This window comes from Epinephelus lanceolatus, chromosome 9, assembly GCF_041903045.1.
Source record: "Epinephelus lanceolatus isolate andai-2023 chromosome 9, ASM4190304v1, whole genome shotgun sequence".
Lineage (NCBI taxonomy): Eukaryota > Metazoa > Chordata > Actinopteri > Perciformes > Serranidae > Epinephelus > Epinephelus lanceolatus.
This window is the reverse complement of record NC_135742.1, coordinates 12,159,751-12,177,360: the sequence shown is the minus strand read 5'-3', so window position 1 is coordinate 12,177,360 and position 17,610 is coordinate 12,159,751. Positions and strand designations below refer to the sequence as shown.

Genomic DNA, 17,610 nt, shown 5'->3' with positions numbered 1-17,610 from the left:
TAACAGCTCTGATACATTTTTATTAAACTGTAGCAGTATTTACAATGTACAATCACTGAATAATTCCATTTCAAGACACATTTAAAAGTGCTTTTTTTAAAAGTGAAGTTTTGTTCTGAATAAATAAGAGTTTTCGGACAACAATACAACAACAAACAACAGTAAAGCTGCAAATGTGCTCAACACCAACACACAAAAAAAAAATGCTGAGGTTTTACTGTAATACTGCTACAACACTCCTTTTTATCATATTGCATATTGCAGCAATACAATTAAAATACCTTGTATGAGTGGGTAAACAAAAGGAAAACAATCCTGACCTGATGCAATGTTTTATGTCCCATCAAAAAGAGGAAAAATAAAATAAAAGTGGTCTTCTTCTCTGCAGCATTAAAAAAAAAAACTCCCATGTTGGCATGGAGGCAGGACATTTCTCCACAGTCTGCTGTCTTTAAAAGACAAGTTAAGCTCAGCAGTCTCACAGCGAAGAAGAATCCAACTGATTGAAAACAGATCACCAAGGTCCGTCATGCCTCCGGAGATTAGACTCCCAAACAGAGCAGATTATTGACAGTACGTCCCAAAGGATTTTTTTTTTCACATCAGAGTGGTGACGACGCAGAAAAAGCAGACGCAGAGGGTCAGCGGCTGATGGGAAGCTGTGGTAAGGAGATGGACGGATGAGTCAAGTGGCCCGGGGCAGCGAGGACGGAGAAGGGATGAGCTGTACGTAGGAGAAGACAAGAGAGAGACAACATGAGTTTGTGGAGCAACGTGAGCATGTTAATGTAATTTAGTTCAAGAAAATGCTGCTGATGAGGGATAGAAACCTCAAAATGATGAGTGAAGCAAACATATTTGTGCCCAATGTCAGGAAAGAAACCCAGGACTGATTCAATGTTTCAGACCTGGGCCTTCAACACTTTCATACAATGTGCTTAAATCCTTTCAAGTCAAGCCATTTTATTTGTATAGTTCAAACATTTACCTCAAAAGGCTTTTCAATCTCTACAACCTACAGCACCCTTTTATTTCTGATAAAGAAAGACTCCCCTGAAAAACACTTAAACAGGGACGAAAAGAAAGAAACCTCAGGAAGAGCAACAGAATCCAAAAATCCTTCACACTGACCTGCACATTTGCCTCATTTCACTGGAGTGTAATTTAAATGTTACTGTGTAATGTGCCTTAGAGTTGTGATAAACTCTGTATATTTTATTTTTTATGTGCTGAAAAATTGCACAGCACTCCTGCATGTACACACCAGACTAAAACACTCTTTTAATACTTATATTGAAAGCATTTATATTTTTTTATTCTTGAATTTTTGTCCTCTATATTTATTTTCCTAATCTGTATTTATACTCGTGTTCTGATTATTATTCTTTATTGCACATAAGCTGTTTCATCACGAGCCTCAAGAGTACTTCACCTTGCATTTCACCACTCATATTTTCAGTGGTGAGGGAAGTATTAACATCTTTTACTTAAGTAAAATTAGCAATACTGCATTATAGGATACTCTGTTACAGGCTGCATTTAAAATAGATTTAACAAAATGTACCTAAAGTGTCAAAAATAACACATCAAAAATATTAAAGTTCTGTATGTGTGCCTGAGTAAAGTACCTAAAGCTAATGTGTAAGTAGCATTCTACTGTTATAGTTGGTCGAGATGGAGCCAATTTGAACTATTGCATATACTTTTGGGTATTTTAATGTGTACCAGTGCGTCATATTTTATATACTGATATAGGTGTAGATTTCGGGGGGGCAATCAGAGGACATTTCCCCCTCATTAATAAGCATCTGTGCAATGCCACCTCAGTGAAAACATGAAAGTAGCAGAGGACTTGAGTTGAAAGACATTTGCACCATAAATTGATCCAGAAAAGGTATAAAGTGGTGCATGAGAAATTCACCAGAATGCAGAAAAATGAATGCTAAATTTCCTGGTGGAGGACCCCAAACCCCCAATTACATATGTGCCACCCCACAATGTTGAAACAAAACCTATTTGATACAGATATCTAGTCTTACTGTGCCTGATTACTAGTGGCTTGTAATAATGGAGTTAAAAAGTACAATATTTCCATCTGATATGTGGAGTAAAAGTACAAGTATCTGAAATTCCTACTATGAACAGCTGAATATGGACTACAGATGTTGGGAAACATGTTGGGAAGCATTTAAAGTAGTGCATGGGATTCTTCTTTTTGCTTATTTTGTTTAACAGTAACACAAAGTGGAACTGACATAAAGATCCATAAACTCACTGTCCAGGTATCCGTGCAGGGCGAGCAGATGTGGTCGGTCCGGGCTGCTGAATGGTGAGTAGTGGATATCGTCTGGCAGCGATGGAGGCATCCTGGACATCGGAGCGCTCTGGGAGAAGCCTCCCTGAGGCGGCTGCTTTTTGTGTCGCGCACGGCAGTTCTGAAACCAAACCTGGTGAAATATGACAGATAATGTTATACTCTGCAACAACCACAAGGTTGGACTGTTGTTCCTCACACCAAACCTGAGTTATGTATTTGTTTGTTTATCTGTGCCAGAGGAATCATCCCAGTGTGGTGTGGGAGGATTTAATGGTGTTAGTGTGTAAAACACAGTGGTGGAATCTAGCTAAGCACATTTACTCAAGTACTATACTTAAGTACAATTTTATAGGTACTTAATATTCCATTTTATGCTACTTATTACTTCTACTCCACCACATTTTGGAGGCAAGTGTTGCACTTTCTACTCACTTTGCAGATTCAGATTATTAATACCAAATGTAGATCAACTAATAGATTATTATGGACTAAACTACCTGACCATTTATCAAGTAGTTGAAATACGTATTACCGTTAACAGCTGACTTTTACCTTTAACACTATAATGCTTTTCCTCAAGTGAAAGATCTGAGTACTTCTTCCACCACTGCTTAAAATTTAAAGTGAAACTCCTCTTACTCTGAGTACGACACTGCCAGCTGTTTTCCTGAAATAATTAAATTAGTCAAGGTTTAATTGGAGAAATTAAGTGTTTAAAATGGTCTAAATCAGTAGTTTCCATTCAAAATCTAAAGGGTCCCAAGTTGATTAAGGGTATATAGATTATAAATTGCCCCTTTCTTTTTAAACTCTAGCTACTTCACCGCCTTTTGTCTCTAAAAATCCTTTAAATCAGGCATTTTCAGGAGGTCACAGGTAAACATTGCTTCATTTCAAAGTGTTACCAGGAGGAACATTTGGGAGCCACTCGTCTAAATGATTTTCCGGAGAATTTTCCAGCCCGCCACGATGAACTCTGTAGAAAAATTCTCTGGATTTTTGTGGTTATTTGTCTCAAAAACGCAACAAAATTCCAAGAATGTGAACACAAACAAAAAGTGGTCTGTTTATTAACAAAATTCTGCCTTTGGAAAAACCTTATGTGAGTATCAGATTCTACATATTCCAGAAACTAATGTGTTGCTTTCAGTATATGAGTGGTTGCTGAGCTTTTGGTTTGAGACGTCTTTAAAACAAAGCAGTGTCTGTAGTATTCTGTAGCTCTTCATTACAGGTCGCATGTCTACAGAACAAAGAGTGATTTTCAGTTGTCAGATGGTTTCATTTGAACAGTTTTTTGGACGCCTAAGGACGTAAATCAATCCGGCATTTCAAAATAACAAAAAAGATGACTGAAGTTACTTTCCGTCTTTCTTATCCCATTAATTATCCACACACCCTTAAAGGGACAGTTCACCCCCAAATCAAAAACACACATTTTCCCTCTTATCCAAAGTGCTATTTATCAATTCAGATTGTTTTGGTGTGAGTTGCCGAGTGTTGGAGATACCGTGCGTCTATTGCTCGCTCACCTAGCTGAACTGAGCTAGTTCATGTTACAGCTCAGCCGAGGAGGACGCCATAAATGTTTGCATGTTGCACTATGAGCCTCTCGTCCATGAGTAGATGCACTCTTCCTTCTGCACAGTGATTCAGTTTGTGGATGTAGTCCGGTAGAAAGAAAATAATTCCAGCATGAAACTGTTTACAACAAGGTCTGTGGATTATCTTGATTATTGTAACTTTAGAGTTTTTCAATTTTTTTTTTTTTTTTTTGGCGCTTTGAGCACCACAAGCTGAGTGCCGTCTAGTTCTATTATATTGGAGAGAAGGCAGACGTCTCTACGACTGATATCTCCAACACTCTGCAACTTACACGGAAACGATCTAGACTGATAAAAAAACACTACAGGAAAGAGGAAAAATATTTTGATTTTGTGGTGAACTGTTCCTTTAAATGGGTTTCTGATCTTACAAATGTAAAAATGCATCAGAGTGTAATATTAAATGTACTACCTGTATGACTCGTCTGCTCAGTCCCGTCATCTCTGCCAGTTTCTGTAGAGTCTGAGCGTCAGGGTTGTTGTCCTGAGCGAACTGAGACTGCATCACCTGTAAGGACACACAGTCATGAACCCACACACAAACACACACACACATATACAGGCAACAACACGTAATACTCCACTGACTGCCCCTAAACACACCTGCAGCTGCTCGGCAGTGAACGACGTCCGCGCCCTCTTGGCTGGTTTTGGTTGGCCGTCCTGATCAGAGGGCAGCGCCCCCTCCAGAGTCAGTCCTGTGCCTTTAAGAGGGCACAATCACAACACACTGTCACTCTGCTTGGAAATTACATTTAGGTCAGTGTATTGTGAAGTTACACACAACAACTTAGTTATGAGTTTTACAGGCCAATCTTGTTGCAGCTCAGCTTTGTCCAAACAACTCGTGTAACACAATTAAAATGTTTTCTTGCCAACAACCGCACAGTCCAAAGTATTTATGCCATTACGGCCCACGTTTTCCTCACTGAAGGCAGAGCAGAGAGCAGTTTTCCACTACAGCAGGGTGAAAAATACAGAATATAACGAAGCTGACATGGATTTTAGGATCCATATAGAACAACAAAGGGCCTTTCTTTGTCTACAGTAGCTTATTTTCTCCTAACTTTCTCTCCACTTTTTCAAGCTCAGTTAACGTAAACCATTTCACATCATGTTGAAGAGACAAACCTCAGATCTTTATCTTGAATTCAAGAAGTTAACAAAAATCAAATATTGGTATTTCATGTTGAAAATAAGGCACTATTTAAATTTTGCTTTAAAGATGCAAAAAGGTTCCTTGCATATTAATATTTCACTCAGTAAGAGTTAAAGTAACCCGGAGCTCAAACAGAATCTGTGATGTTGTCAACCAGTGTGGAAAAAACATACTTGAGAGGAAACTTCAGAGTTTGCCAGAATATTTCCTTCCATTTCTTGAGTCTTGCATATTTTTGCTGGTAATCCGAACTGTTACCGTCAGAGATGTTTTGTAAAGTCTGTTACCGTTTTCTGCAGCCCTGCGGAGGTTGTCCAGCATGATGTCATAGTGGCTGCGGCAGAGCACCCTGCCCTCCACCAGGCCGAACTCCTCCCCGGTGGACAGCTGCCTCTTGCAGGAGAAACAGGCGAAACAGGCCAGGTGGTACACGCTGCCCCGAGCCCGCCGAACCCAGTCACTGGCGTACACCTGCCGGCCACACTGGGCGCACTTGGTGCCGAACCTACTGTGAGGAAGAAGGAAGGTGAAGGTCAGCTGCAGGTTATACAGCTCAGCAGCAGTCAGACAGACTCGCTTCATCTCCAGAGTGAAGTTCAAAATCTCTGTGTCTGGGTGTCTTGTGCCTGTCGGACGGGTGGTGGTGGTGGTGGGGAGGCTTTTTCATGTCTGTGCCCAGGCGTCCATTGTCTCATAAATCCAGCCATGTTTATTCTTTATTAATGAGGTTTTTGTGCACCAGTGAGTTTGCAACTATTTGATTAAAGACAACTTCATCAAAGGAATATATATATATATAAAGTCATTATTTGCATCAATTACTCACCCTGTGTTACGCTGAATTCAGGAGTAAGTGAGCTCACTTCCTCCCAAACACATGCATTTTCCATAAAATGACACTATTTAAAATGCATAAACAGGTGCACTACTCTTCTATGACTCAGACTGTTTGTGCAGGAGGTTTTAAATAGTAACATTTTAGCAAAAATGCACGTTTGGGAAGTACTGAGCATACGACCGGATAAATGAAACTTGAATTACACTGTGCGAGTTGTGTGAGAGTTTGTAAATGGATGTTCTGATACAGTTTTGGTGGTGTTAAACATGGCCCCCATTTACTACAATTCATCAAGATTTTTCTCCAGTTTTAGACACACCATGGAGACATGCGAGAGGAATGCTGTCTTCATAAATTCAACATAACATGGGTTGAGTAACCGATATTGAAAAGATTATTTTTGGGGTTGAAGTATTCCTTTAAGGAAAAAGCACCATGTGAGCACAATATAAGCTAAAATAGCAAGGTCTTGAAATTAGATCTTGATGTAAGGTCCTTTTATGAGGCAGGGCCATGAAAATAATGTAATTAAAATTTACATCAGTGGTGCAAATTTTCAGACCAATCTGCAATCAGTGAAACTACCGAAAACCATTTACATGCCGTGGGGGGTTTGGGGCAGGGGCCCACTTTGCCCAGTTGGAGATTGGTGCTCATTGATGTGTCATTTTACAGTCTGAGAATTAGTTTAAAAACAAGGTTTTGTTAGTGGTTTGCTGAGCTATATTACATATAATCTTGTAGACCAAACGCCCATTATTCCCTATTATGCAGAGCATATTTTTCACTGAGAAAATCACAAAGCCAGATTTTTTTTAGACTTCAGTCCAAAGTTGATGGTGGAGAGCAAAGATCAATTAGCTGTAAAAACACCCAGAGAAATAAACCAAATTGTCCAATAATTTATCCCCTTGATATTAATACTGTTTAAGTCATCAGTCACTGTTTCCCCCATTCACTGGAAAATCATTATTTTACTTCAGGTGTAAAGGTCAAGCGTTTTACAAATTAAAGTTTAAATGCTGAAATGATTTTGAAAGGTTTTTTTTCAGTTGTTGCAGCAAAAGAAGGAAAATATCCTCTTGCATAATGATGTTGCAACTTTATTAAGATGAAACCAACAGGAATGATGCTCTTAATGTAGGTAGCCTACGAAAAGCATATGTTTACATGAATTTGGGGGAATTCATTAAAAGGATTAAATCAGTATCAGTATTTTAGGTTGCGCAGCCGCAGTTATACAAAAAACACTCCGCATAAATTTTTCATTTGTCTGCTGTTTCGTCATTGATGCTGTCGATTATTTCTTTGTTTTTCAAATGCCCAGCGAATGCAATTTAAGACATCTGCAGTGAAATGAATTGGCCTCGAAACTACAACATGAACCACAGTTTAGTAGGTTATAATTTTTAGTGGCCAATATGTGGTGCAGAGGCAATTTGCAATTTAATTTTCAGAATAAACTACATCGACATGACGAAACAAAGCGACCGAGAAAAACGAATAAAAAAAACAAACATTTTGGCCTCATTGTAAACATTTAAATGAATTATAATGGCTGAATTAATTGATTTAATTTATTTCGGTAATCGGCAAATAATTTGAATTGAACGCCATTTAAAATATGCTAATTATTAATTCAGGCCTATACTACAATAATTAACACATTTATTTTAAAATTGTTTGGTCTAACATATTATATGATAGCCTATATTTATATATGTATACATGATAACATTATTGACATTTATTTAATCTTTTTATTCTATATATAGCCTATACAAAAAATTTCAATGACTATCTACAAATTAAAGCCTGTAAGATTATAACTTTAACAAAATAAATGCTGCGTTATAAAATCATGAAACAGCTGAGGATAAAAACTGATCTTATACCTGAAATAATCCAGTTTGCAGTAGATTTCTTTGTTTTTAACGTAGCAGCTGTTGTGTTGGCGCAGAGACGCTCTGCAGACTGAACACTCCAAACATCCCAAGTGCCAATTCAGGTTGTTGACCTGTGGAGATTGAAAATAATACAGTTACGCTTGTAGACGAATAATGCACGCCTGTGTGTGATTATCAGTGCGTTGAGACTCTCATCAAGATGTTAATACACCTTATTTTAAGTTAAAAACTCAACTAATGTCGTTTAATGTGCATTTTTAATTATTTAGGGTTTATTCTAAAAACAGAAGAAGAAAGAAGCCTTAGGAGAAAAACAGCGCTGTGATGCAGAAGTTAAATTATCACCACATTTGTGTATTTTGAGCTCATTTCACTGAGATCAATCCGAGGTGTTATCACAAAATAAAGAACACAAATTAAAACTACAAGCCAAATCAAAAGCTTAAATATTTTGAAGCTGCCTGGACACATTATATACTTCCTGAGAGAGCAAATAATGTTTAAATATTATCATTATTCCTCTTATTTCTCACCTTCAGCAGGTACCGGTCATGGATCTCCATGCCGCAGCTGGCGCACTGGTTCTTGGCCGCCGGAGGAGAGCAGAGGCAGGCGGCCTCCGACGGACTGGACTCACCAGACTCCTTCTTCACCTCCGAATTAGACTGCGTCAGAAAAAATAAACAGCATGGGTTTTATACCAAAAAGAATATCACTTAAATCGCGTCTTGTACATTTAATTTAATTTTTAAAAGTAGAGTCATTGCAGAAAATAGTCCGTGAAATATAACATGAAGATCCAGTCCTGGAAAAAACACTAATATCCAACCAAAAATAATTTGATTTTATTCCGGTACAAGCTTTATTTCTATCAAGTGATTGCTCTTTATAGGTTATTTGTATATCTAATATTAACTTAAAAGCACATGAATCCACGCATGTGCTGTAATTGAACATTTTAGGCTTCATTTATAATTTCTAACACACAGATTTATCTCAATGTTGCATTATGTGAACACTGCTCTGCAAATCAAAGGCGAATAAACGGAGTTTTGGTGGCTTTACTCTCTGCTGCATCTCTGCTCATACATGCATTCAGCCTTTTAGTTACAGTCGAGCCTGATTAAACCTGAACCTCTGCCAAATCCAGAGTCCTGCGGAGGTTAACCCGCGTGTAAAAAAAAGTTCAGGAAGAAAGACGAATCAAAGCAACCTTACACAGACTGAAAAACAAATAAATCAAAAGGTTTCAAAGCAAACTCGTCCAGATGTTTGTGACTCACCATTTTCGGGTCTTGAACGCTGCCTATTTGGAGAGAAGATGGAGCTTGCTCTGCGCATTACGCATCTCTGCCCCAACCCACACTATATCCGGTCCAAAACAACGAATAACAGTTTCTCCTGCATTTAAACCCTGGCAACAAAAGAAAATTTTGATGCAATTAGAAGAAGAAGACGAAAAAAAACTATATATGATCGATCATTCCTCTTGTGCGCAATAGGAGGCTGTATTCCCATGCAATCAAACGCAGTGAAAAGAAAGGATGGCACTATATCTGCAATTAGCGGCGGATTGAAATGCTTCGCTTGGTAAGTGGCAACCCGAGTGTCAATTTCATCTGGCAATCAAGGAAAAGGCAACCGAGCCACCAAGCTAAGAGAGAAAAAAGCGGCGCATCCTAATTTCAATAGCTGCATAATCGAAAATCGAAAAATCTCCAAAGTGAAGAGGCTCAATTGGAGATCGGTCTATTCATAACAGACAATGCGCAGAAACTGCAGCTGATCTCGAGGCATAAAGGAGCTTGATTGTCTCGTTCTCATGATGGACCCATTTAAGTACTTGAGGCTCCCCTGGGTGATTACAGCTGCATTCATAAACTGCCAAAAAATCTGCGTTTGGGTGGCAATCCGGAGTCCGTGTTGTCCTTCATTTTGTCGAAATTAACAGGAATGCAAGATTATGTTAATTACCAGCTACGGTATAAATATTGGAGGCAGTGAAATAAGTCGAGGTGGCCTATATGGGAAGAGAAAAACATATACTTCATACATGGAAAACCTCCCCAAAGCTGCGAAAACATCGTCCAGTAAAAGTTTCTCCAGAACATCACAGGAAAAATATCCAAATAATTCCGTGAGACATTGTGTTTTTTTTAAATCTCCACACCAAAAAATAATCCAACTTCATTAACTTTGTGGGAAAGCAGTGGTACCAGTATGTGCCTCCCAGACAGACTCCCAGTGCTGTTGTGTCCGCTGTGGTTCCTTCTCTCCGCCTCGACTCAAAGTTTACACCCAGTTCAGTCAGACAGGATGTGATGCTGCCCACTGGGCCGGCAGACCCGCGGGGTTACCCTCCTGTCTCTTACAGGGATATTTAGAGTATGAATTCATTTTTTAAAAAAGTATGATGGCAGAAATATGTCAGGAAACACCCACTTGTTATCCTAACTGTCCTTCTTTTTCTGAAAATGGTGGCTGCAGATCAGAGGCCAGAGTTAGTTTATTAAAATCACTTCACTGGATCACTGCTGATTGCAGAGTGATGGAGGGCAAGAGATGTTCAAGAAGATGATGATGCGCTATAAGGTGCCAATGATCCATCATATATCATTTCTTTTTAAAGGATCTGTCCTTTATCTCTACATTTTTGCAGTAGCACCCACTTTTCTTATTCATGATTTTGAATTCAGATTAAAGGATGCCTTCACATTCAAGTCTGCTTTAAAACAATTACATGCACTTTGAAAGGTGGCTCCTCTTCTGCCCATACCGGCTGGCTTCATAAAGTGGCTTCAGGTTAACATTTGGGGGTCAAAATCAGAAGCCCTTGTTGTGTGTAAAAGCACATCGTGATGTTCTGAATATAAGTATCCAACTGTCTGATTTAGAAAATCAAGTCAGGCCTGCTGTCTTTTTTAGCACATATTCCCTGCCTTTTGTTAGTATCCCTACGCTGCTGCTCAGTGATGCAATGAAATATAGGAAATGTTGCTCATAACAAGTCCTAATCCTAAAAAACATTTTGACAGAATTAGGAGATTTGTGTCGCTTGTTGCTACAATTTGAGAGCTGAAATGTTCACATCCAAAACTTGACACCTAGACAGTAACAATAATATATATACTGGTGGGGACACATCACCCTCAAGATTTGCCCAAAATGCCCCACCCCCAATATGTTGATAAAGAATATAAACAAGAACTTGCCACGAAAGGCAACCACATAGTGCCATTCAAGAGAATCCTTGGTAAATGTAATCATAATCATGAATAAATGCAACAAACTGCCATTATTATTACTGCCATTACTATTCTAGTATGGCAGTTATTCTCACACCTTTTCTGTCACGCCTCCTTCAGAAGCAGAAAAAAGTTTCTAAAAATATCTCCTGTGTGTAATTACCCCCTGGAGGACTCAGTCGCAGAAGGTGTCGACTGAATATGGTCCCCCCAGTGTTAATAAGTGATTACGGCCCTGCATTACACTGGTGGACTGGTGAAGAACTTTGACTTAAGTTCAACTGAATTAGAATTAGAAATTTATTTATGTCGAAGAAAATTCTTGTGCCAGAGAACACTTCAAATAACAGTAACACTAAATAGAGTAACCACAATTTAACGTTCACAACCAGTAACAACCAGTGGGTTTCCCAGGTCAGGGTCACTCACTGCGCCCAGGTTTAGAACAACAGAGTATTAAATATCTGGCAAAATATACAAATATAAAATACAGAAGTGCTCTCAAGGAGCAAAAGCAGAACCAGTGCCTAATAGGGAAACAATATGATAAGTACAAGAGTTAATTACAAGAGTAGCTAAAAAATGAACAAGTATCTAATGAACTAGTATTGAAGTAGTATTGCACATGATTGGCGGGAGTACAGGGGAGTAATCCTGCTTTCTCCTCTGGAACCTCCCTGTCCTACTATCAGTACACCCACCTCATCAAATACCCCCACATCTCTGGGTTCATGTATTTGAAAACCTGTCACACATTCTCTCAGACATGTTTTAAGATATAAAGAAATACTCTGCATGGAATTAAATTTGTTTCTGGTATATATATTTCTGTAAACAAAGTTGGATTACCTTGTTAAAATACTCTTCTGAGAAGATGTCTCCCACTTGATGTTGTGTGTCTCAGTGTTGTTATTTGATGTCCTGAGGTTTCTGTTTACACTGAAATAATACTCTGAATCTTGAATGAAGGATGAAATAAAGGATACATTTTTGGATGCAATAACCAAAAAATAAACCTTAATTTTTGATTAAACACCCCTTCAATAACTTGGTTATACTGCACATACATAAAGAGAAAAGCTTTGTTTATTGTGTTAATGGTAGATTGGAGATGAAAGTTTTTTTGTTATTGATTGATGATGATTTAATGGCTGTAGCAAAATTAATTCTTTTCCAGGCTGGGCTTTTGTTTAAATTGTATTTTTGGTATCCATGTGGGCAAGAAACTTTATATACTGTAACCAAATGAACATACGCAGGATCTTTTGTACACTGTGAGTGTTTAAGTCAGCTGACGTGAACACGCTCTGTCCTCTTGATAAGTTGACATTTTACAGATTTCACAGCGTCGATATGACGACTCTTTTCTGTTGTGTTGAAGGTCTCACACTGAAGCCACAGCTTTAAATTTCTGTCACAACAGTCATTGAATATCCCTCACCTACAGAGAGGGCACAAAAAGACTTAAAGGAAAGGTTTCCATGGAATCGATGGAGCTTTAATTCTTATTGATCACTTAAAAAGCATCTCTAAAGGCAGAATTACATTGTCTCAGACCCTTTGTATTGTCAGTGTAATGCACTTTAGCAGCTCTGTGCATTAACTGTAATTACTTGACGGAGCAGGGTCAACTGGAAGTGGGCTGGTCAAGATGAAGGAGGACTTAAAGGAGGAAAGAGTGTTATTTCGCCTTCATTATCGTCGCTCTTTATTGATAATGACGTCTAACAGTGAAGGTTTTTGCACAGATTTGGCCAGTATTCCTCAATACCCACAAGAGAGATAATGATTTGTGAGGTATGGTCCAGGGTATGTATAACTAAGAAGCTGTTTAAGACCATTTTTTAATCCTAAAAATGACAAGTAGCAAATACATTTTCACCCTCTGAAGCAGCCAAAAGTATAAAGTAGCATGCTTTAAGAAGGAAATACCAAAACTGTCCTGAAGTACAGTACTTGAGGAAATGTGGTCACATTCAATGTGATCAAAAGCTCTAGAACAAGCAGGTAAGTGGACTTTGAGTGGAGATATGAAAGTCAGTCCCATATATCTGTTCATTTAAAGAATAAAACAATATTTTGTATCCGTGCTGCATGGAAAATGAACATCACCTTCTGGTTACTTTGGAAAAATGTGCATCATGCAACTGGCTTTTTAATTGTGTTTCCTGTACATCACCTCTACAGAATACAGATCAGTGACCTCCTGACAATAAGTGAGGATGGGTCACCTGTTGCATCCTGTACAGCTTTGTGGATGTGTGAATGTCACAACATTGCTACTGTACATGTGTTTGTTTGTGTGTGTGTGTGTGTGTGTGTGTGTGTGTGTGAGACTGCAGCCCTGCCCTTCCTTGACGCACAGCTGTCTGCGATCCCCACAAACAATAAGCGACCAGCACACCGCCACAATAAAAACAAACTGTACCACATGCTAAAGCTATTAGACTCATCCAATGGGCCCCAGTGGACAGCTTGATGGCTGGTATGTCAACAACGTATGACGTGCGTCGTCCGCTTGCTGTGGAGGTGCAGAGGGGTTCACATGAGGGCAAAATCTTTATTTATTGTGTTCAACGTTGGGAAACAACCAGCGTTAAGGTGGGGTCCTTTTGTCATGACTGAATAACAATGCTTGTTGTGACCTTCACTCAAAGTTTAAGCCTAACATCTTATAGTTCTTGGTTGATACACAGTGTAATATAAGATACTGCTGTAAGTAATTTTCACTGGGTTGATCTGGAATATCCTGTGAAGTTGAGCTGCCAAAAGACGTCATCTGACAGCTAAATAATCGGAGGATTTTTTTCTTGTCTTTGCTCTGCCAGAAGCAACCATCTTCTCCTCCTGTTGCTGCTTTTTGGCATTTTTATGAAGCAGTCCAACAGTTTTAAGCTATTATTTTTGACGGGCAGTATAATCTGTGTAAGACCCACGTCTTAATAGAAAATATAAAAATCAATCAATAGAATAAATGCATGTATCATGTAGCTGCCATCAGAGGCCGTTATACAGTTTAAGTTCATTTAATATTTTTTGAGATAAAAACAAGAATAATTTACATTTTAGGAAAGAATATGATTTGTTAATAAATACAAATAAATCACTTGATAAACAATTGGGAACATAAAATCTGGTAACATACATCTTATATTTCATAGAGGAACTAATGTTCTTTTGTTGCTGTGGGTAGGGTCGGTTTTGTTGCTACACCTGTATGTGCATGCAGTGCCAGGAGGAGCAGAGCACCTGTGATCTTTAAGTTTTCTTTTGGTGTGCATTTTACCAAGATTTGAACTACATGAAGACTTGTTAAGCCTGAAGTTTCATTTCTAACTTCCCTTGAGTTAACGTGGCCAATGAGGTATGCAGAGTTATTTTATGTTTTAATTACGCTAATTAGATATGCTAATGAAGCTCACGTGATAGCTGCGTGATAGCTCACGTTTTCGTTGGATGTATATGTAAACTGTTTAATCATTCTCTATGAGAATGCTCTGTACTACCTTTGACTCATTATGGTGTGTGTTTTTTTATTTTATCTAGTTCTCACGGCATGTTGGACGGCATGGTGGAGGGCATGTTTAATCGCATGTTTGATTACTCCAAGAACGCTTTGAGCTCGTGCTTTCAACTGGAGGGGAGTTACATATCGTATTGGTCTTTCTCATCGTTCCAGCATCAGGTTGTGCACAAGGACTTAAATGAAAATATGTACTCAGCTGTAACATTTTGTTTGAGGAGTGTAACAGCCAAGAGCTGCTGTGGTGGTGAATGTTTATTTTCTCTTGAAATCAAACAATAATTATATTATTATCTTACAGTATGAGACTTTTCTCATGGTTAAATGCCCTGACAACCCCATGATCCTGATGATGCAGATTAGCTGATGAGTGTTAAATTCTTATTAATTAATAGCCACCGCCACCCCCCCCCCCCCCCCCAACTATTATGTTGCTTGGTGCTTGGTCACAAACCCTTAACAGAGAAACCAGTATGTAAGATTGGACACTAAGTTTTGAGGGGCTCTACAGCCTCTCCCAAGGCAGTGCCAACAGTATCACTATAATGACACAGGGGGCAGCCTTTAGCATCTGTATGAGACTCACCAGGCTTTCAGCTAATTCCAATGTAAACCCATCTGTGTCATTATTAGACGTTCAGAGCAACGGACAAAGATTTAAGAGCATGAAAGTCAGCATAGGGTGAGAGGAAGTGGACCCAACAAGCACAGGACTTCAACCCAGGAGGCCAGTGTTTGTGTCTCATGTGCACAGGACTTCAACCCAGGAGGCCAGTGTTTGTGTCTCATGTGAAACCAAGGTTTAAAGGGATAGTGCACCCAAAAATGAAAATTCAGCCATTATCTACTCACCCATATGCCGATGGAGGCCCTGGTGAAGTTTTAGAGTCCTCACATCCCTTGCGGAGATCGGCGGGGGGAGCGGCTAGCACACCTAATGGCAGACGGCGCCCCAGACTAACATCCAAGAACACAAAATTGAATCCACAAAGTATCTCCATACTGCTCATCCGTAGTGATCCAAGTGTGCTGCAGCCCCGACATAAAAAGTTGTTTCGACAAACGTCATATGAACTCTGTTTTTAGCCTCACTGTAGCCTGTAGCTCTGACTGCTTCTCTGTGCTCTGCGTTATTTTGTCAGGTCAGTCGTTGGTCACGTGAGTTGACTCACATGATTAACGTCATCCACAAACTTTTCCTAACCCTAACCAAGTAGTTTTGTCGCCTAAACCAACCTAGTCTCACTCCAAGGTCATCGAAATCCAGCGTTTGGGCAGTGACTTGCGGCGTCACACAGACGAAAAAGGCGTCCTTAAACGTTGGCATGACACGTGGCTGGTTTCTATTATAGTTTAACAATGCCTGGTAGCGTCAGGGGGAAACATGGCAGGACAAGAACAAAAATATAGGTGGCGAAAGTCCAAGATGGGCGGGTGAGAGGGGTGGTGGATGGGTCCAACAAATGCTGATCTTCACCCCCGGAGAGCAGCATTCGCGTCCCATGAGATTATAAAGCCGCACACTGTTCTTTCTTCCTAAACCCAACCATGTGCGTTTGTTGTTTAAAGGAAAACACGTCATACGTTATACTGACATAGTGCATTTATTTTGAAAGAGACTGTATGTAAAAGTAAAATTTCCTGTGAAATTGTAAGTGTATTTTGAAAGAAGACAATGCATGTAACAGGCTGAACTTAACACAGCGTCCCAGAACATCAACAACCAACGCACCCAGGGTACCTTGCATGTTGTATCTAGACGTGGAAAGTCCATGACCAAACGTCAATATGTGACAATGTCAGAGTGAGAATGTGTTGCCTAAACCTAATCGCTGGGCCTTTCTTAGTCACGTGAATTGACTCACATGACTTACCGCCAATGCCCCCGTGTCAAGTTCTGCTGACCCCCTGCCTCAAGATAAAAAAAAGGCTGCCCGTGGTATCATTATAATAACGCTGTGGCTTCTGCCCAAGAGACAAATAATGGCGGTGGATGAGATCACATTGGGCTTTAAGACTTAATGAACTTGTTATTATGATATTATTCACAATTTTTCTCCAAACTATTACATATGTTGGTACAGTAACTGATTATAAATACACTTAATGCATGTGCCTTATATTTAGTACTATGAAATTTAGTGATAATGAATTTCAATGGTGAAATGATAACAAATGAAACAATGACTTTAAAAAGCAACAATAAATATGTGACTAAATTTGGAACGGACCCACTGGTCACATACAGTATGTCTAAATATTCACACATCTCTTATGTGTCAGTGCATACATACACATAGACTCATGCACATAGACACATGCATATACAGATGCACACAATCTGTTTTATCTGTTGCTTTTATCCGTTTGTTTGTTTGTTTAGTTGTTTAACCCCAATTTAAAAGCCTAAACAGACACAGAGGCTGCAGATTAACTTCAGCTCAATGCCCTAAATTAAATCCACTGAATTAGTTCTTGCTCTTTAACAATGTTTATCTGTGTTGTCCTTGTTGAATAAATAAATAGATACATTTGTAATCATGGGATTACAAATGTAATCCCATGATTACAAATGTAAGACATTGTTGTCCGTTAAACACGGCCAACAATGTCTTCTCCTCTGCAGAGGTCGATTGCCAGTGGTTCATGATTTTCTCCAACTTTCGGTTTTCTGTAATTCTTTTGGGCGAGGTGCAGACAAAATAAAATGTGCATGATTCATACGTCCTTCTTTCAATGGTTGCATGTCACGGAGAATCAGCTCAGAGCCACGTTACAGGGATGACTGATGCTCTGCTTGGCATGTTGGCTGAAAGAAAATGTTTGGAGAAGGGCGAGGCGAGCCCTAAATGCAACAACAAGGTCTTATCTTGTTTCTGTAGACCTTCTGCCGCTGAAGTCTATGTGAATATTGTTAGATGTTTGAGATAAGAGCTGGATCTGAGGTCAGCCTTTGAGAGTACAGGGCTCGAAAATCTTAATGGCTGCAACTGTGGTTTACCTGCTTTGCAAATCTG

The 17,610-nt window shown here is 39.2% G+C and overlaps 1 protein-coding gene across 3 annotated transcripts; it reads right to left on the bottom strand.

Annotated features, from left to right (window-relative positions):
- lhx6b (LIM homeobox 6b) lies at window positions 1-10,093 on the bottom strand. Of its 3 annotated transcripts, none has more exons than XM_033619028.2 (9): window positions 9,879-10,093; window positions 9,109-9,239; window positions 8,359-8,490; window positions 7,814-7,935; window positions 5,368-5,585; window positions 4,525-4,625; window positions 4,334-4,429; window positions 2,276-2,447; window positions 1-724 (listed from the first exon to the last, which is right to left on the bottom strand). In XM_033619028.2, the coding sequence occupies exons 2-9, from the start codon at window positions 9,109-9,111 to the stop codon at window positions 642-644; spliced, it is 927 nt and encodes a 308-aa protein (XP_033474919.1). In that variant the 5' UTR covers window positions 9,112-9,239; window positions 9,879-10,093; the 3' UTR covers window positions 1-641. The 3 variants fall into 3 exon arrangements, with proteins under 3 accessions (XP_033474919.1, XP_033474917.1, XP_078026695.1); XM_033619026.2 differs by having other exon boundaries at window positions 5,368-5,588; window positions 9,879-10,091; XM_078170569.1 differs by having other exon boundaries at window positions 5,368-5,588; window positions 9,109-10,091.
- Window positions 10,094-17,610: the final 7,517 nt, after the last annotated feature.

Bases quoted from the DNA above. Each gene is read 5' to 3' on its own strand.
- lhx6b (XM_078170569.1), bottom strand. The intron at 7,936-8,358 runs GTGAGAAATAAG...CAATCTCCACAG, and splicing joins ATGACCGGTACCTGCTGAAG to GTCAACAACCTGAATTGGCA. The intron at 4,626-5,367 runs GTAACAGACTTT...GCCCTCTTAAAG, and splicing joins CCGCAGGGCTGCAGAAAACG to GCACAGGACTGACTCTGGAG.